This window comes from Limulus polyphemus, unplaced genomic scaffold, assembly GCF_000517525.1.
Source record: "Limulus polyphemus unplaced genomic scaffold, Limulus_polyphemus-2.1.2 Scaffold2088, whole genome shotgun sequence".
Classification (NCBI taxonomy): domain Eukaryota; kingdom Metazoa; phylum Arthropoda; class Merostomata; order Xiphosura; family Limulidae; genus Limulus; species Limulus polyphemus.
The window spans coordinates 86,483-107,584 of record NW_013667698.1 but is presented as its reverse complement, the minus strand read 5'-3'; the positions used below and the strand labels follow the sequence as shown (position 1 = coordinate 107,584).

General features: G+C 34.0%; 1 protein-coding gene across 1 annotated transcript in view; it reads left to right on the top strand.

Annotated features, from left to right (window-relative positions):
* LOC106465894 (anion exchange protein 2-like) overlaps positions 1-18,250 on the top strand; it is a 36,216-nt gene extending 17,966 nt beyond the window's left edge. Inside the window, exons 12-18 of the mRNA XM_022393845.1 lie at positions 690-986; positions 1,645-1,734; positions 5,392-5,558; positions 6,966-7,219; positions 13,718-13,887; positions 15,271-15,441; positions 16,090-18,250. Of these exons, the coding sequence (XP_022249553.1) occupies positions 690-986; positions 1,645-1,734; positions 5,392-5,558; positions 6,966-7,219; positions 13,718-13,887; positions 15,271-15,441; positions 16,090-16,161 (1,221 nt within the window). The 3' untranslated portion in view covers positions 16,162-18,250. The remainder of the gene's footprint in view (positions 1-689; positions 987-1,644; positions 1,735-5,391; positions 5,559-6,965; positions 7,220-13,717; positions 13,888-15,270; positions 15,442-16,089) is intronic.
* Positions 18,251-21,102: the final 2,852 nt, after the last annotated feature.

Sequence of the window (21,102 nt, the reverse complement as noted above, 5' to 3'; positions counted from 1 at the left end):
AGTCTGGATAAATACATTTTTGATTGTTATTTGACAATAAGTTGTGTACACGTAATGAAGGAGTTGAAGGAAGAGGCTACATAACATACGGGATATGTTAGTATAGTTGATGTCCAAATTAAGTTGACCTTAATAAATAATTTAAAAGTTGACCTGTTAAATTTATGTATTAGTTCAAAGAATTTTACTTCACCAGAATGAATTACTAACCGAGAAAGAATCAACGCCATTGTTATTGTTTTAGTTTTTTAAAAAAACTATCATAAAAACTACTTCAGGAAAAAGACTTCAATAATTGGCACTGTATTTGACTAACTTGATTATGTATGTATGAATCAAAAGACAATTGCAGTTTTTATAGTTTATAGTAATAAGAAAAGATAAACAAGTTTAAATATTAATGACTTATTTGTTTAAATTGCATACAATTACTTTTAGCCTTCTGAAATTGATGGCAGCATACATTTAAAACAATATGTTTTAAACAACCTTATCTAATTTAATGTTTACATATGTTTGTTATAAATTTTGTTTATTAAGAAGGTAGAAGTAGCCAGTACGTTAATTATATCTGTGTATTTTTACGAATCTTGATTGTTAAAATTGCCGAAATTGTTTAAAACAACCATTTCTATTCAACTTAAGGTTAAAGAACAATATTTTCGAATATTTGTTCATTTATTTGTTAGGTGTTCTCTACGAATCCATTGTTGGCCAACTACTGTACACTGACTACTACGAGTCCACTTGAAGACCCCTTAGTCAGCAACTGTGTTAACTCTTCGTGTGCACAGAATTCTTCTGATCTTCATTCTCTAAATAACGCAAATTTGACGTCACTCTCTTTCGAAGATTATTCGGATTCAGCGGAACCTCTTCGAATCCATCCAAATACGGCTCTTTTTTCCTTGATTTTAATGCTGGGAACATTTTTCATCGCATATTTCTTGAGACACTTCCGTAACAGCAGATTTCTGGGAAGAAAAGTATGTACCATTCGTTCTTGCGCCGTTGAACCATAGTCGTTATTTATTTTTAGAAATGAAAGTTTCGACATTTTTGATGCGGTGTCAGCATCAAAATTTCAAATGTGGTAAATTGTTAAAGTAGTCTAAATTATTTAATATGAACACACACGTATATATATATATATGGATAAACACTTTAAGATTGGAAATCCATAAGAAGCAAAATATGCACTTTATTATTTATTTATTTTTTCCTACAGAATATAGAAAATGTATTTCTGAAACTCAAAACTACCGTCATCATTTATTGTGTTTCAATTGGTTGCACTAATGTTTAATGTGATTCATATGATCTTCACTATTATAAATAAAGAAACGCAAAAGGAATACAGTTTTTCGTGAAGTGCAAATTACTGGCTATGTTAGAATTAGGGTTAAAAGCTTTCCTTCTAATTCGAGCTATTAATTATTGACTCAACTAGTTCTTGATGTCGAGAAACGCACTTGAAGTAAATGTAAATAGTTAAAAGTTAGTATTGGAAATTAATACTTGAGATCTGTTTATGCAAGGAAAGTTTTTTAACAAAATTAGTAAATGTGTTTCGAATTTTGAAAATGGGGTACTGTTATGCAATGTGGTTACTTTATAACTACTATGTTCGAACTGTGTCTTTAGGTACGAAGAGCCATTGGCGACTTTGGCGTAACAATAGCTATTCTACTTATGGTGCTATTAGACTACTTTGTGAAGAACGTGTATACTCAGGTATGAAATATATTGAAAAAATCTGTTCTTCGCAATGTTGGAGTAATAATGTTGTATTCATCTTTTCATTGGTGCTTTAATTACTTGTATAAAGTAAATGAAGACAAGTGTGTCACATATTAACTTTTCGGTAGACGTGTAACTTGTGGATTGACAGATGATTAGTCAGATAACTTTGATAAAAAGAAATAATTATTCCTTGTACTTGATACGCTAATACTAACCTCGCTTCTTAAAGAACACTAAATAAAGACACATTTTTGTAGTCACTACACTAATACTCGGTTTGCTTCTATAGAATAGTGTCAACGATCAATGATAATAACGCAAACTGTGACAAAGATAAGCGCCTTGATCCTACAGTCATATCTTCCACGACCAATGACATTGTTGTAATGGTTTCTATTGCTGGGCGTTTATTTTTGATTCAGTACAAAAGAATGCAAAGTCCAGTCTACTTGATTATAACTAAAGCATTATATTTGTTCCGAATTGTTCGACAACAACTACTACTACAAGTTTTTACACTTACACAGTTTCATGAACTTATAATACGCCTAACTTCACAAAAACGCTAAAAGATCACGTGATAATTTTCTCGTATTTGCGTCACCTTTCGTATCTCTAGTACATCGTTGAAACACAAACTCAAAATTTTCAGCACTAAAGTAACGGGTAAACAAACTTACAAATTCACTAACTCAGTAATCAATCCAACATTGTATCAAACTCATTAATTAATCAACAACCTCACATAGCCTTGTCAAACACGCGTTTTTATATCCTTCAAATCGATTCTTAAACATTCAAGAAAATTCTAGTTACTAAGCCGATTCCCTCATCACGTAATGATAAAAACTACTTTTAGCCAAAACAATACAACCCTCTAAGTTAATAAAAACATAGCATACAATAACATTATCTGCGCTATCATGGTTATAGACTTTCGCAGTTTAGGGCAATCTCTATTGCAGGATGCTTTTCTGCAATATAATGAGGTTAATATTGTTTCACTCCGCTTTATATGCTTTCCAAAATCCAACATTTGTACACAAATGATGTCTTTAGAGGGTAGTTTGAGGAACATAAAGGTATAGGCGTCCCTGGGTACCTTGTTTGTTATCTATTGTAAAGCACAGGCGTCCCTAGGTTGTTTGTAAATTTATCTATTGTAAAGAACAGACGTCCCTGGGTTGTTTGTTTGTTTATCTATTGTAAAGCACGGAGCTACACAATGGACTATCTACTCTGCCAACCGCGGGTATCGAAATCCGATTTTTAGCGTTATAAGTCCATTAACTGGCGGGGGGGGGGGTCCCTGGAAGATGTATCTGTTGATTTAACTGATAACTCTGATAAATTTATAGCACGAAATCCCATTTATACTTCATCTCGAGGAAGAATTGACTTGGTGACTTGGAGTTCTGGATGGATACTTTGCTTTGATAAGCCATACCTTATTTATATTTAGTTCGAGCAAATAAGGTATTTCCTCATGGTATCGTAGTGACAGCATGTTAACCTGACAATATGCAGAGTTCAACTTAAAACTGGTTTTCCTTCTCCAGACGTTTCGTTTGCAGTATTCTCAGGTGCATTGACAACTTACAGGTAATAATAGTATCTGCTCTAACTAGAGGTTCGTCAGAAAATCTGTTACGGAGTTAAACTGACTTCTGTCCTGATTGAATTGAGAAAAAAGACTAGATAGAAATTTCACAGTGAAACACATATTACATTCATTTTATAGCACACAACTGCAAGATGAATATTTAAACTCAATCAGGCGTGTGCACAAAGATGAGATACGGTCGCATATCTCTCTAAGTTTTGAGATATATATATCAGGATAAATCTATCTGCATAAGACTGAATGAATTAATCACTGTATACTTATTCGAATGGGCCAAATTTCCAAAAGTGCATTTGTCAACCCATTAGTAAAAATAAATAAGGAAGTCAGTGTCTTCAGGTATTTCTAAGCTATACATGGCTAATACTAGTAAAGAACATAGTAGAATAAGTTTAAGGCCTTCTTTTCTAGGAAAACCTTGCACGAGAAAGTAAAAAAAGGCCCAAGGATAAATGACTGACAATATGTGGCTAACACACAGAACATAGTAGAGCAAATGTAATGCATTATTCAGCTACACCTTCCACCTTGCACGAGAAAGTAAAAAAAGGCCCAAGGATAAATGACTGACAATATGTGGCTAACACACAGAACATAGTAGAGCAAATGTAATGCATTATTCAGCTACACCTTCCATGGGAAGGTCTACAAATATCAGAATGGAAAGTATGTGTGAGATTAGCAGAGTAATACGTGCTTAACATTCAACACATGCACGAAACATGTATAAGAAATATACTATTTTTTAACCAAAAGAAAGAAATAACAAGAGGTATGTTTTACATACCATAAGATTACATTTCTAGCTCATCCAGTTTTCAACAATTGGTATCCTGTTTAGCTTTGTATCTTGGGATAAGCTTGTAAGCATGGTACTTGTGTCGCTTTTGTAAACCTAAATCCGTGTGTATAATCTTGTTTGTTTTTTCTAAGGGAAGTACTTCTTTTAGCTATAATACAGTGCTGTGTTCTCTTGTACTTCTGGTGACAAGATGTTTAACTTTTGTCATTGCTTCCAACTGGTAGCCAGTCGTGAAGCGATCTGATTTTCTCTGCTGGAATTACGCATTCCCATATTTCCCTTCCCTTCTCAGTTTAGTATTTCTTTGTCATAGAGTGTTTAAGTCTCTCAAGATTAAGCACTGTTTTGTTTTAAGGTTTCATTGTATGAATTGCAAAATCGTAGGGCGAAAAGAATATGTGAAGCTGAAATGATAGACATATTTACTGACAAATTGTATTAATGAATGTATAAATAACAATTGTACCAATTCAAGGCTTGAGGCACATAGATGCAGTTTTATTATTGTCAATGGACAAATAATAAAAAATGTGTATTCAGTTTAATTTAAGATGTTTGTTGCAGTAATAATATGTGAAAATAGAATTACGACTGAAAAAAAAAATCTAATAAATATTTACGTCCACCATTAATAACGTTTTGTTTTATAAGGAGCTGAAGATTTTTATTTTCTTTTTAATAAAAAGTAAAACCACCAATTAATAGTTTAGTTTTGAGTTTACTTAATTCTTAAGTATCATTTTATTACAAGTTAGAGCTTTTACAGTAAGAAAGATTTGTTTTTAGAACAGATACGACGTTTCGATCATTGGCGCGATCATTCTCAAATACGTAAGTTTTAACGTTTTCTCTGTTCCAAAAACAAATTTTCCTTACTGTAAAAGCTGTAAAACTTGTAGCAAAATAAAACCATCAATGTTTTTGGAATTTTATACTCCAATAGTTTTTATTCCCATTTTAATAAAATTAGTTTTTAAACAATTCAGTTAGAAATGACCATTACAAGATACCTCTTTTTACGAGTTTATTAGACAGAGAGGCATACAACAGATAAAATAAAGAACAAACAGAGACGCAAAAAGCACCAAAATCGCCATGTTTTTCATGAGGAAAGGAAACGTCAAACAGTAAATTTACAAGACTTTCATGTTTCACCATTTAAGGTCGAATTCAGATTATGGTCTATATAAGATGATAATTAAATGATTTTTGTTTCATTTAGAAACTAAGTGTCACGGAAGAATTGCATCATAGTTATACACTCGAAAAAAGCTGGATCATCTCACCTTTAGGGTTGGTTAAGCCTATTTCTGTGCGGCAGATATTCTCTGCGTTCATTGCTGCTTTGCTTATTTTTATTCTGCTCTTCCTGGAAATTCAGATTACCGAGTGAGTATATTTATTTACAATTTTCACCGAATAAGATAAATGCAACGTCTTTTGGCCAGAATGCATTAATCATTCTGTAACAATTGAATGACGGTTACGTCCCACAATTTGATTAGAGTAACTCAAGACTCAGCGATGGGTGTTGTTGATTAGCTGTCTTCCCTCTTCTCCATGAGTTGAAAATTAGCGCAGATAGTCTTTGTGTAGCTTTACGCGAATATTCGAAACGAATAAGGAAACAAAATGTTACTTCTCAATTTGCAGAACTTATAGAAAACTCAATAATTCTGGTTGAAGATTGATTTATATAGTAACTCAACAATACGGCAAAGAAGTGTGCGTCAATTTGATTTTTAAATATAACTTTAAAATAATTAAGTAATTTTATTGCAAGGAAATATACTGATGTATAGTTGTTTTCTTACCTCAAAGCTACACAATGGGCTAACTGCACTCTGTACATCTAGTATTGACGGCTATGTTATAAGTCCGTAAACTTACCGCTGATCCAACGGGGGAACACTTATGTGTAGAATTTCAAATGTTTCTTCAGAATCTAATAATCCTAATTTACATAAGTTAAACTGTTCTGCAGATGAGCAAGTGTTTGGACCTATCTGTATGCATTTAAAAGTTAACAGATTTTGTAAGGTTTCTAACTGTTGTTAAAAATGTATTGCCTGTCTGAACTTGACAAATAAAACAATTCCGAAAATTGTCCGAGCTCATACCTAAGACCTTGAAATAGGTACGAGAGCTTAAGAAATAGCTACATGATTTTAACGTTTAATATTTATGAAATTATTTTAAAAAATTGTTTTAAAAAATTTTTTGAAAACTCAGTGGATTATTTTCTTTTTTAGAAAAAAGTTAATTATCAAAATCACCTATGATAGTTGTTTAGTTTTAGTTACAATACAAACTATGTACTGTATTTATTTGTGGTCTTGGTTTAATTCAAATTAATACGAAACCTAAAGCCATCGTGTATAGAAACAGGGGTGACATTTAAAACCCAAAAAGTTGTGAGAATGCAAAACAACCGAAGCCGAGATGATATTTTTGTTTTAAGGTTACAAAGCTAAAATATAGGAAAAGCAAAATAATCGTGTAACAGAAAACGCTGGAATATTCAAGTTATGTGATGGGGATGTTTGAACATGTTGTTAACTTTGTTCATGAAGTACATCTTATTTGTGGTCAGAAAGGATGGACTAAAGTGATTTCTAAATTGTTTCAAACAAAGGTTTTATGAAACTCAAAATTTTACATGGAATACCGCGCATCTCTAATACTACTGACGTACTGATAGATAACATTTAAAATATAAGAAACTGTCTTTCTCTCTTTTCGAAATATTCGTGTTAATAGGGCATAGATGAATTTCAATGCTGAATATCTCTGTAGGCTGATCATCAACAAGAAAGAGAGGAAATTGAAGAAAGGATCAGGATTTCATTTGGACCTAATGTTAATCAGTTACATGCAGATAGGGTGTGCGCTCATTGGAGGACCTTGGGTTTGTGCAGCAACTATTCGATCTCTGTCTCATGTCATCAGCTTGACAGTGCTGAGTAAGACGCACGCTCCTGGAGAGGTTCCTTATGTCGTTGAGGTGAAGGAACAGCGTCTAACAAACCTCATGGTGTCTGTTCTAATAGGTAATCTTAATTTTTTAAATAAAAATAATAATATGCCAGAAAAATATACTGTGATGTTTGTTTATTTCTTACTAAGCACAAAGCTACACAATGAGCTATCAGCTATTTTAACATTGTAAGTTGTGAGGCTTACTGCTGAGCCAGCAGGGGCATATTATGGTCTGGAGAAGAACCCCATAAAACGAAAAGGAAAATAACATTTATAAAATTAATGGTTTGATTTTATGGCATTTTTTGCAGTTTAACAAATTAATAGATGCCATAATTATAGTCTTTCATAAACTAGTCATATTTATTCATGGTTGTTATTTAAATGTATTATTACAAATTGAGTTTAAAAGTAAGAGACTACAGTAAGATGTTTGAAAATCCAGGAAAATTATTATAACAATATTAACTAATTTTTGAATTTTCTAGTATTGTTTGAACATTAAGTATTATCTTACTGTTTTAGAGATAGATCCTATTGTCTGTTGTCGAGAGCTGCTCTTCTAAATCACATGGCAATGGTTTCCAATGTGCGTAGGTCACTTTCATTGCTAGCTTGTAAAATATTTTGAACTGCTGTTTGAAAGGCTGAATAGCACTCTACTCTGTGCTATCCATTGCTAATGGGATACAGAGCTTTTAACCGCCATTGTTTTTTGTGTCACTGCTGAAGCTTCCTGGCGGTGGAACCAATGTACCGAAGCTTACAACTTTAGCATGCGTAGAGATGTACTGTAGAGGACTGTAAAAACAACAACTTTTATCAAAAGTCACAGTAAAGCAACCATTCGTTATTTCTCAGGTGTTGTTGATAAGGTTTTTTCACAAAGAGTTATAGGAAAAGCATTTTTAGAAAGGTATTTCTTAATGTTATTCAACTCTGTGAGAAACAGTTTATTGTTGCTTACTAGTTTATGAATACAGTTAACTGACATTTTAATCAGGTTTTCATTGTGAATCAAAGGTACAAAGCGAACAAAATGTGCGTATTATCCTGTAAAGGTAGGTTTATGATAAGACGCGAAAGTGAACAAGCCTTTTTTATTCGAGTCAGGTATCCAAGAACGGTAAAGTGTTATTTTTTTCTCAGTAAATGTAATGTTGTTAGTTGTTGAATCAAATAGGACAGAAATGTCTCTGGTTGTGTATGTGTGTTTGAAATTTCTTTTAAATCGTCATTCAAATATCTTCTATAATAAAGTGGTTTGAATTCAGTTGGATACTTCCTTAACAATTGTTTCTTGTGAAAACAAGGGAAAATATTTGCTACAGTAGATGTCAAGGTAGATTCTGTTCTAGCATGGGCTGGTAATTAGAGCGCTCGACTCGCAAGCTGAGGGTCGCGGGTTCGAATCCCAATCATCGAATATGCTTTCCCTTTGGGACTACTGTCATGGCCAACATCCAAGTGTAAAAATTCTTGGCTAATATAAAACACCCGAGCGGCAGAACCCAAAACTATATGGATTATAGTCGAATGAAGATTTTTACCAAGCTAGATCCCATCGCTATTCCTCAGGCTGCTCCTAGGTCTTACTATTGAAAAGAAAATGTGACTGCTTGGTGGCGTAGTTTAGTAACGTTGTGAACATATTTTACATAAGCCATTGACTCTATCTTGGTTATTGAAAGCTAGATTGTACATATTTGGACTGTATCATCAAGGGGTACGTTAGTAAACACGAATTCTATATCAAAGTTAGCACACTCTACATCATCATTGAACTATGACTAAGTTACCATTGATGCACTTCTTTTGGTATTTATGAAAGGAACTTATAAAAAGTTGGCCCCACCTCTGACAATGGATCTGCGATGGCATTCCGATTTATGTATTTTGGGAGCTCCATAGAGTAAGCTTGGACGTGTCCTTATTGCCATTTTTAAGTTTAAGCAAGTATCTGTGAATGTCATTTTTCATGCAAGCATTTGGATCAGACTTGAGTTCTTTAAGCTTAATTATGTCTGTTTGAATAGCATGCATCTTCCCGTGGTTGTCTGTTTTATGTAAAACAACAAAAGCGTTGTTTTTATCCGCTCTAATGATAACAATTATTGAACGTTTGTTGCAATTGCTCGAGAGCTGTTTCCTCAGTTTTCTAAGATTTGAAAACGTTTTTTTTTATCATTATACTCATTTACTGTTGACAACACAATTCCAGGAATGTGTGTTGAAACATGTCCAAATTTGTCTTTGTTTGAGGGCGATATCATAAATGGATAGCATTCTAAGCAATTTTTCAAAGCCTTGGTAGAAATGTTCTTTATTGGTATTTTCAAGTTGTTTAAGTAGTCATGTACTTTATTTAAATTTGTTGTTGAGTTTTATGTTTATATTTTTATTTTGCAAAGGGAAGAATTCATTGTTAGAAACGTTTAATTGTAGAAATGCAGGTAAAACTTTACACTTTTTGTTTTACCCAAGTTAATTTACATTTGGATTGTTTTTTCGAAAATTGAAATAGCTTATTTATAATTTGCGAAAGGTAAGAAGAGTGCGTTTGTTTGTTTGTGTGTGTGTGTGTTTTTCTTATAGCAAAGCTACATCAAGCTATCTGCTGTGTCCACCGAGGGGGAATAGAACCTCTGATTTTTTTTGTAACTCCGGGGGACAGGGAAGAAAGGTGGTACAGTTGTAACGTGTTGGAAGAAAATTGGTTATCGATTTCTTAGAAGGGAATATTATGTTTTAAATAAATTTTTGGATAAAATTGTTGTTGTTTTTCTTTCGTGCAAAGCTATACAACTTTATAAGCCATAATAATCAGACAAATCGGATTTTAGCATTGTAAGTCAGTAAAATTAATGCTGACCAACCTGGGTAAACGACTGTTATTATTCAGTAGGAATGAGAATTTTAATATGGTAAAAGAAAATGTATAGTTTTAGACAGGATATCTGGAAAAAATGCAGTTCAGAGCATGCGCAGAGGTGTGGTTGTGTCGTAAGAAGTTGACACATAACAGATGTCTCAGAATGAGTGTCCAATCACTCAATAACAGAGAACAGGCTGTACCTCTGAACTTAACCTCTAGCTCATAAAATCTTCAATATATAACTCAATTTAGCCATTTTGTTCGATGATATTTCACACCTATTCTACGTCGAACGACTTCATTGCAGATTCTTGCCTTATGTAAATTTATACACTGCTTCGCATAATATAATGTCATTGCAATTACATTAATTATGTATATATGTATAATATTAGGTCGTCAAGAAATTAATGTCGCTTTTTTTTTAGATGAAAAACCCGAACAACAATAGTCTCCATTCTTATCGATGATGCTTTTCCATCTTACAATCAGGTTGTTAATGCCCTGATTAAAGAAATCACTTGGTTTTGAAGCAAAAAACATGTGGATGTACTTTTAACACCTTCCACATTTGCATACGTTTTCTCATTAAGATGGCGTTGCAGCGAATGAAAAAGATGGTAATCTGATGGTGCCATATCTGGAGAATATAGTGGGTGGGAGAGAACTTCCCAACCCAATCCCATTATCTTGTGTTGCGTCAAACGTGCCACATGTGGACGTGCATTGTAGTGGAGAAGAAGAACACTTTTCCGATTGAGGAGTGAAGGGCGTTTCTGATGAAAGGCTTGATTTAAACGTTCCAGTTGCTGACTATAGATTTCTGCATTGACAGTTTGCTGTGGATTTGAGGAGTTCGAAATGAATTACTCCTTTGATGTCTCACCAAATGCAAAGCATCACTTTCTGCGGGTGGAGTCCAGGTTTTGGGGTCGGAAGTGGTTTTTGTCTAGGACTGAGCCATTGTTTTTGGCGTTTAATATTCGCATAGAGAATCCATTTTTCATCACCGTTGATAATTCTGTACAAAAATGGTTCACGCGCATTACGCGCCAGAAGAGACGAAGCAACATTCACAGATTGGAAATGATGATCATCGGAGAGTTCGTGAGGCACCCAAACACTTTCTTTATGGAGTTTTCTCATATTCCTTATATGTTTACGTATTGTTTCATGAGAGACATGCAATATCAGGGCCATTTCACGAGAGTGTTGCCTTGGGTTAGACTCAACAAGCGTCTTCAGAGCATCAATATCAATTCCAACATGTCGGCCCCTACCATCACAGTTTTTAAGGCTAAAGTCACCTGAAAGAAATTTGCTGAGTCCTCGTTGACACTTCCGAACGTTCAAAACATTTCCATAAACTACTTTGATATTCTATATGGCTACAGATGCGTTGTTTCCCTTCTTGTATTCAAACAGCATTACATGCCGAATGTGTGTCTTGTTGTGTGCCATAACTATAAGGGATTAGAGTATACTAAACTTTACACATTATATTGACTATACTAACGTGACGTTTAGGCGGTTCGTTTAACTATTATACGTTATGTTCGTTTTTTTTTTGGGGGGGGGGGGGTAATGAAAGTGTTCCAAAACACGACATTAATTTCTTGACGACCTAATATATAATATATATCTTCACTTACTTTAATTTTTAAGAGTTTTGATATATTATTGAATAAGTTACGATACCCATAACTTTGTGAAATTATTGCTGATATACTCTTCATGATTGTTACTATCTTCGAATTCCGAATCCTTAGTTTTACAGTTCACGAGTAAAACCTTATTAAATAGATTCTAAAAAAATAACTAGATAGTCAAATTTGGATGTAATAATTTAGCATTAAACTATAGAGAAGTTGATATCTAAGATCTAAATGGTCGTATAATGAAACTTAAATCACATAAAATTGTAGCTTAGAGTGCAAGTATAACACAGTCGGAACCAAAACAAATTCACCATTGTTATTTTATTTCTAGGTCTTCTTAAACGTTATTTTGACAAGCTGATGAATGTTAACACTTCCATGTGGAATGAGAAGCAATTGCTCGAACAAACAATTCGTGAAATATATATAACTCTTTTAACAGTTCTTGTTTAATATCGTTTCACTGATACCGCATCCTTGGATAAAAATTTACATTTGCAGTAATGTTTAAAAGCATGTTTGGAAATATTTCCCTTTTCATTTGACTTTGAATTAAAAGGTTAGAATTTAGAACACTTCGTATGTAATGTTGAAAAAAAAATGTACTACTCAAAATTTGCTAGGGAACACTTTTCAATATAAATATAGCAAATAACCAATGTCCATACTATATTTGTTTCACATGCTTTCAAACGCAAGTCGTACTCACTCTGTCCTAGCGTGTTTTTACGTAACGTGAAAGAAAATACCCCTCAAAATGGAACAGAGGTAAGGACGGTTTTAATGAATTATACAGAAAATAATAAATAACAAAAAAATCATTATCATTAGCTACTGTGTGTCTTCAAAAGCACTGACAAGTGTCTGGCATCGTCACTGCACGCTCTTGATGAGTTTCTGGGTGATGATCTGCAACACGTGATCACGTTCCTACCTAAGGGCATCTTTCAGCTCGTGGGGGAGTCTTGGGCTAAACAGCGTGGAGTGAAACAACATGCGGAAGGGAATTACAGACATGCTTGGTGCTCGAGCGGGCTCCCTCCATACCGACAGTAATCTCTCTTTGGAGGAACTTCTCCATGACCCGACTGATGCGTGGGTAACATTTTCGTTCATACAAACGAAGTTGCCATCATTGGTACCAGTGTGTAGCCTCGTTTAAATGTCTAGGACCTTAGCTATATCCTGTACAGCTGTCAGAAAGCCATCCTCGTACATATAGAGGCCCATCTGTCAGTTTCTCCATTGAAACTGATGTCACTTCAGTCCTATGATGGTCCCTAACTGTCGTGTTCCGTTATATTAGTATTGTGGTATTGCTACCAAAGTCTTTCCCAAATTCTTGCATGATAGTCTGGGAAGTCAATATACACCCTAAACGCTTTCGTGAAAATCAGTGGTTTCCAATCTTATTCAGTCCAAGCCCGATAATTTGGTGTTAAATCTCAGCTGATTTATTATGACAATGGGTCAATGAAATCCGACTATAGATTTTCGTTGGCCACACACCAGCCTTCTTGAATTTATATGAGAAATCCAGATGCAATTTATAGGTCGCAGCAGGGCTTTTGTGATATGTGGAAAAGTTCTTGGCAAGCTTGTATTGTCAACAAATAGTCTTGTCCTAGGTTTTTCTTTATTTTCAGCTACTTTTATATAATTTCTTTATATCTCCATAGATTTTGTGTTGTTTCTATGCATGAGAAACTATTTTGGTTCACACCTAAGTCAACGATGAGATACTAAGACCGCTATAATTCCTCCAAATTTTAAGTGCCTTCTGACATGCGCCTGTGCCATAAGATGAAAAATGTAAGTGTTGGAAAATAAAAGTAAAAACAATGACAGAGACAAAAAGTATTGTGGCAAAGAATCTTTGTTAGCACTGACAAACAATGATCCGTCGAGTAGTATAGAAACAAATATATTTCCAATTTCTCACACGGTAAAAAAAATCAAAAAAAATCGTAAGTTAATATAAATTATTGACAATGATGAAATCAATACTATAGTTTCAACTTTATTTCCTGTTGTAGGTTTATCTATTCTGATAGCTCCATTATTGAGAAGAATTCCAGTGGCTATTTTGTTCGGAGTCTTCTTGTATATGGGGGTCTCATCAGTAAGTGGAATTCAGCTGTTCGAAAGGATTCAGCTGTTGTTTATGCCTGCTAGACACCATCCTGATGTTCCTTATGTACGCCATGTAAGTTTTGGTGTTCAAGCAATTCATGAATAGACTTTTTTGTGAAATAAGTTATACTTCCCGTGCTAGATCCTGTGACAACTATATATATACACACATTTGTTTTTCTGAACAAGACTATGCACCTAGTTGCAAGTAATGTTTGAATTAGGTTATGTACAGGGTGTATAAAGTGCAATCCTTGCACCAGACTCTATATCGAGTGTATGGGTAATAGGTAATTTGTGCAACAGACAGTGTATCAGATGTATTAGTAATTGATAATCCCTGATTTTGATCTCTATAGAATCATTCTTAGAAGTGGTAAATTTTTTTTCACACTACTGACTCTCGTAGATTGGATAAATGAAACTCAGGACTTAGAGCTTGGCTAATAGAGCCACTTTTGTCACTTTTCAATTATATCACGCAACTAACCTATAAATTAAAAATAATTATTACCCATGGATACTCTATACATTACGCGCTTTGCTTTAATTAAATCTCTTATAAATTATGTAACTAGAAATAATCCTTAAGTTGGAACAGTTATTGCAGATTTACGTATCACCGTTTAAGTCACAAGAATAATATATTCGTGAATACGTTATAGTTTACAGTGTATTAATAAGCAAGGTTATATGTCTGTTATAAGATGTTTATATGATAAGTTTACTGTAAGAATCGACTTCGAAAGCTACCTCTACTGAAATGTATAGGTTTCGAACAGGGCGGTGCCTTTCTCCCCGCATAATTCATTTTTGTAACAATTGTCCAATCCTGTGCCTACGAAAGTAGGCTTAACTCACCCAGTTTAGCTCATTAAATGTAATGAATACAGTAGATGCAATTACAACAGATACGATGTAGTAAAAATAACAGCGGTTATACCGCCGATCATATTGAAAGAATGTCAAGGATTAACAGGTACTTTGTGAAAATCGGAATAGGTACCCATTCAACGGCGTGAGTTCTGATACTCTTTAGGTTGTTATCACTGTCTCTGATCCTCTTTACAGTCGCCAGATCGAAGCTAAGGTCTATGTTTGGACATGCTGATGTCAGAAAGTTATCTACTTTACGAAAATTGACGCTATCTCATTATCTGTCATTTTCGTGTCTAATAAATATAATATCGACAATGATTATGGCGTTAAAAATATGTTATCAAGCCAAAACGTTTTAGTTGGCACTCTTTAAGATAGTCTAAGAGACGAAATATGTTGATCTCATCAACAAAATTTATGTTTTTGTATTTTTACCGCAATCGATAAATATTGTTTAAAAATTGTGCAGATTAATTAAAGAAAATCTTAAATTAGTGCTTTGAGACGTATTTGTATTCAGGCCTCCTTTATAGGAGTGGAAAATGTCTATTAATATTAAATATTTCAAAACCTGTAGGTTCAGACCCGAAAGATGCACATGTTTACCATTATCCAGATAATCTGTCTGGTTGTCCTTTGGATTGTGAAGTCTACCGAGGCAGAAATGGCTTTCCCATTTGTTCTGCTCATGATGGTACCTGTGCGATTGCAGCTTAAGAAATGTTTTACACAAAAGGAACTACAGGCGGTAAGAATTTATTATGCCAAAATTCAGCTTAACAACATTAGAACGTGTAATAACGTTAGAGATTAAGGTAATATAAAGAAAATATTAGGTATTATCGATCAGTATCAATTTTCTTTCTATTTATTTATTTATTAGTTTACTTTAAAGCAAAGCCAAAATAGGCTGGCTATCTGTTGTTTCCACTGCGAGAAATCGAACCCCAGATTTTAGCGTTATAAGTCCTTAGACTTACCACTGTCCCACCGGGGGGGGACTTTTCTTTTTGTTTAATGATGACACAGAAATTCAACTCGTCGAAAATATGAAACGTTCTGACTTCAATTAAAGGTTAGCAAATGCTTGTTCATTGTGTTCTTATTGTGGCTTCAGTATTTCAAAAGTTTTCATTGTAAGTACTTTTTTTATTTCATGTTTCTTTTAAGTGTTTCACGTACGTTTCTTTGCTGCTACTTGTGAATTTCAACCAGAAATATTTATATTTTAGTGTTACAATTTTTGAAATTACTTCCTTCTATTTTTATCTTAGTTTTGAATTCCAACTTCTGTTTTTAGCTCTATATTTCTTTCTTCGTGTTCTTTCTTCCTTCATTTTTAATAAAAATTAAATTATCATTGACTTATAACTCTTATGCTTGTTACATTATGTAGTTGGATGGAGATGAAACGAAACAAGCAAACCAAGAAGAAGAACCTGACATCTACCAACAGATTGTGCCTTGACAGAGTAGAAACATCACTACTATCAATATGTAGAAGTTATTTTTTTATGTTCAGTTAGTTCAATGATTTTTGTACAGTCAAAACTTATACTCATTGCTCTAAATGATACACTTAGATCCAACAAAAGTTATATTCTTACTTTGAGAAACAAGCCGTTTGAAATATCTGGAAAATAAAAACATTTATAGTTATTAATATGATTCAGAGGAAGACAGTGTGGCCAGAATGTTTCCCAATATTATTTCAAACTGTCATTTTATAAACATTCGTTTACGCTTACTCGAACGACAATTAAAGCCAATGCTTTTCTTCTGGCGGATAGCGCCGGAACGGCTTACCGGTACCATTTAATGAATGGGCAGCAAAAACAAATAAGACATTACCTAAAAATCGCATCTTCTTATAAAATCGAATGATTATAGTTATGTAATTTATGAGTAAATATAGTACCCACATCGTTAAATACGTTACCGTATTTTGTATTGGGATGGTGATGGGGTGGGATGGAATAACAACTCCAAAAGGTTGTAGAAAATATAGAAGAGTTCCGGAACAACAACAAAAAAAAAGCACTGATTAAAGTTATTAACTATATTGTTGCGATAGTAAATCTTATGCTATTAATGTAGTGTATTTTCCAATATTGTTAACTTCAGCTTTATATAAAGACTGTAATGTGATTGAATTCTAGAAAGTAATATATATGTATATTTACAAATATTTCGTAGCCAACTGTAAGTCTTTTTATCTCAACGCCGTTTAGCAAATATACAACTACAATACTCAAGACCATGGTAATTTTTTAAGCTTGTACTTTAGCATCCGAAAGTTAATTAATATCTTATTTTGTACTTGTATTTAAGGCAAAGCTACTAAGGCCATGTTAGAGTGTAGGTTTGAACTTCTGCCCAGAGGAAAAGTAACCAATCAGTAGCACCGTATCGCCCACTGTCGACGTTAAGGGATTGAATGTAACTCTTATAATACATACACAAATTAAAGTTGGAGAATATTTTGTAATATCGCAAGGATCCGAACTCAGCTTGCAAACTCCTAAATCCAGAGCTCTACCACAGGGCCAACTGGTGCTCATTTTTAAAATTTTCTATTGTTGTTACTTTGTTTCTCTTGAAGTTAACACAAAGCTACACAATGGGCTATAAGTGCTCTGCCTACCACGAGCATCGAAACCCGGTTTATAGCGTTGTAAGTCCACAAACATGACGCTGTGGGGCTTTATTGTTACACAAGCGAGGACTGTTTGTGCTTTGCTTAAACATCATGGACCTTGAAGACATCTTTTTTTTACTGAAAGACTAATCATTTTATCAAGGGAGAAAATATCGTAATACAAAATAGCTTTTCAAAGAAAATAATTTGGGAGCATTAGGTTGTGTGTTTTATTAATTTTTATGTTTGTTGTAAGTTTAGTTTGTCATGTACTATACTTTATTTTAATGTATTTTAAAGCGTGGCCCTTTCACCAGAAAGAACTCCAACTCTGAGGATATAAATATTAAACTTTACGAAAGAACCAATTAGAACTTCTTCTAGGCTCTTGTCTGTTGATTTGATTTTCAATCACGGTCGCATAATTTTTATCGTTATGTTTAGATACTTTAATAAACTACTTCATCTGAAGTATGCTGGTTTCCGCAGGAAAATATGTCGAGTAAATAGTGAATAGTCCCACTTGAACGTGACGTGTAAAATTAGCGTGCGAAAATAAGATAAAATATTTAGAGAAAACGAGAAGTTATTGTATTCAAGACAAGACAAACTGATTTGTATATTAAACATGGAACATACGAAATTTAAGAACTTTTCCAAAGCTACGCAACAGATTAGAGAAAGAAAAGGGTGAAAAAAAAAAGTGAAGGCAATTGAGAAAGTCTGAACTGTACTAAAATAAAAACAAAGTTTTATATTTTATTGCTAATAGATATATGTATTAGGGGTATGTGTATCTCATCATAATAGACCATACGATACGTATCTAAATACACAAGTTTACCAACGGTTTGTTACAAAGTTTAACAGTCTTGTCTGTAATTTATTATCTATATTACTAGCTTTGTCTTATTTAAGTACTTCACACTTTACAGTTCTTTTTTTCAAATTCTCAGGTTTGATCAATTAAATAGCAGCAGGCAAGAGAAGTAAAATTAAAGAAAAAGTTAATATCCGTCTATCTATTTTGGTATTGTTAATTTGTTATATTACTTTGCATGTAATATTTTTGATAACAGAAATAAAGACATGTAGTACTCAATACTCTTCACTTATTGAATCATTACTTTATAGCAAAAATACTTTATTAGAAATTCGGATTCTTTCTGTACAAAAGACTTGTAATGTTTACTGAAAACTTACCAAATTTCGTGAAGATACATAAATCATATTGTATCGTATCGGACGATGTATCGATACACGAATATCGTATCGCTGTATCGCCGGGACCTACATGGCCAGGTGGTTAGGGCGCTCGACTCACAACATGATGGGCCGCGGGTTCGAATCCCAGTCCCACCTAACATGCTAGCCCTTTCAGCCGTGGGGGCGTTCTAATGTGACATTAACTCCTACTATTCGATGGTAAAAGAATAGCCCAAGAGTTGGTGGTGGGTGTTGATGACTAGCTGCCTTCCCTCTAGTCTTTCATTGCTAAATTAGGGAAGGCTAGCGCAGATAGCCTTCATGTAGCTTTACGAGAAATTCAAAAACAAACAAATAAGCTGTATCGCCATCAAATCAGCAAGTAACGTGACAATTACATCTGATATATTGCCGCGGTGGAACAGAATATGTCAGAACTACATTTTTACATTGTTTGGCGCTTCATAGGTAGCGTGATGTCACTGAAAATGGATCGATCTTGAGAAAGATATGTATTAGCCCCTTCCGACGCAAAATATTCAATACACTCAGATCATAAAGATGTGTTCAGATGGGGTTTAGAATTTCCAAGACAGAAATATCTCCTCTACTTAACGGCACTGGGAAACAAAGGAATATGGATACATTTGGGGACCAGTATCATCCAGAAAGAGACCTGCATCAAGTCATACTCCAGCCTTTTTAATCAAGGTGCCGCATTTTGTAACAGGTGAGGATCTACGAACACAAAGGTCAGTGGCCTCAGGCAACAGTAAGCAATATATTCATAAAGGATCTCTGTCTAGAAGCGAGACCAACAGGGTATAGATTATCAAAATAAAGCTTCCAGTTATACCTCAAGCAGCTGGAGAATGGAAAGGTGTTTTCGCACCATTTTATACGAAGACATACCTGTCACTTAGCCATAAAAGACTAGTTCAAACATGTATGAAACTGTATGGAATTTTACGCAATTGGATTGTTCGAATGTGGACTGGTAAAACGTAGTACTCGTACACTGGATAAACTATGAAAACTGCAAGAGAGATTGGGGTGCTTTTGACACGCAACCTTGTGACGGAGCCTTCTGTACTGGAAACTGAGCTGCAGGTTGTTACTTATTAGAATTTCAAATAGTCCGAAGCCGAGTTAAATAATTTAAATTCAGCAGTTAAATTGTACTTTGGATTTAGTATTTAAATAAATGCTGATATATAGTCAGTTTGTAATATTTGCAAACAAGATTGATACACAGTTTTCTTTCTTAACACAAATACGTTTTAATATACACACGACAGTACAATTTACTATAACAGTTATTACAAATAGTTATTACAAACAATAATTCATAAACAAAAGTTTCACAAACTTACAAGCAATATAAAGTTTTCTTTCTAGTCTGGAACTTCCTTGATATCTTATCGTGGGTTTACGATGAACGAGTTGATGTAAGTACGATTCGCCAGGAAGCTAGCTAGCTTTGTCTCCTTGGCCACACACGCTGTTTTCCACGGTTGAAGTTAGATAATGTTTTCGTAAAAATACTAATGTCCGATAAGAATCCACTGAAGATAAAATTTATAACGTTCGAAATTTATAAACATTCCTGGTCAAATATCTTAAGTTTTCCGATTGATAAGCGTCATTAAAATCACAGTTATAGCTTTCGAAATCTTATAGCACACCGAATTATACCGAACTAATAATAGATACTCATCTTTGCGCATTGCGTTGATTATATTTATAGCCGTGGGAAGGTTCTCTAGAAAATTCAGTCTTACGTAACAATACTGATTAAAACATTTACGTATATAGATATATTGTTGATTCTTACCTTCGAGAATCTTCTAGAAGTTTGGAGAATAGGCGGGAGTTTCGCAATACATATCTAACAGTATAAGCTATGTATGTTTCTAAATATAAACTTAATCTAAACAATGTTCATATTAAAATAAATACATAGCAACAAATTCGTTACAAGGTCTATTGTTAAGGAGCACGGTCGTCAGATAGAGCATGACCGGACATAGTAACATAGACTGTAACGATGTGGTAAAACTACTGACGGCTAGCCAAGGTAGATCTTGAGTAGTTTTGCGCGAAATTCAAGAAACTGACAAACACTAATAACTGTGGCGCTCATACAAAAGGAATAAAACCACAAACACCAGAAAAGTAGACGATGATAAATAAAATGTTTTGCTGTTCTATCTTCACTTGTTCGTAACATTGCAGTTGTTATTCTAACACATTTTTTATTGGATTGGAAGCAATATAGAAAAATGGAAATTTTTGCTACACACCGCCAACTAACTCACTTGGGAACCTTGATCTAGAGTATCAGTTTGAAAGTTACGCAGTAAAAGTAATGTGAATTGGGGGGCGACTTTGCTAGTAAAGTATTTTCCGCTGACAATAAGATATTTCCTTTTTGATTTTCCAGTAAAACGAAAGAATTATTTAATATAGTGTTATTTCGATATGCGATTTATTGAGCGGCAGCTTCAGACTGCCCTCAATCGGTTGTTGAGATGGACCACTGCAAATGGTTTTAAATTCTCTTTT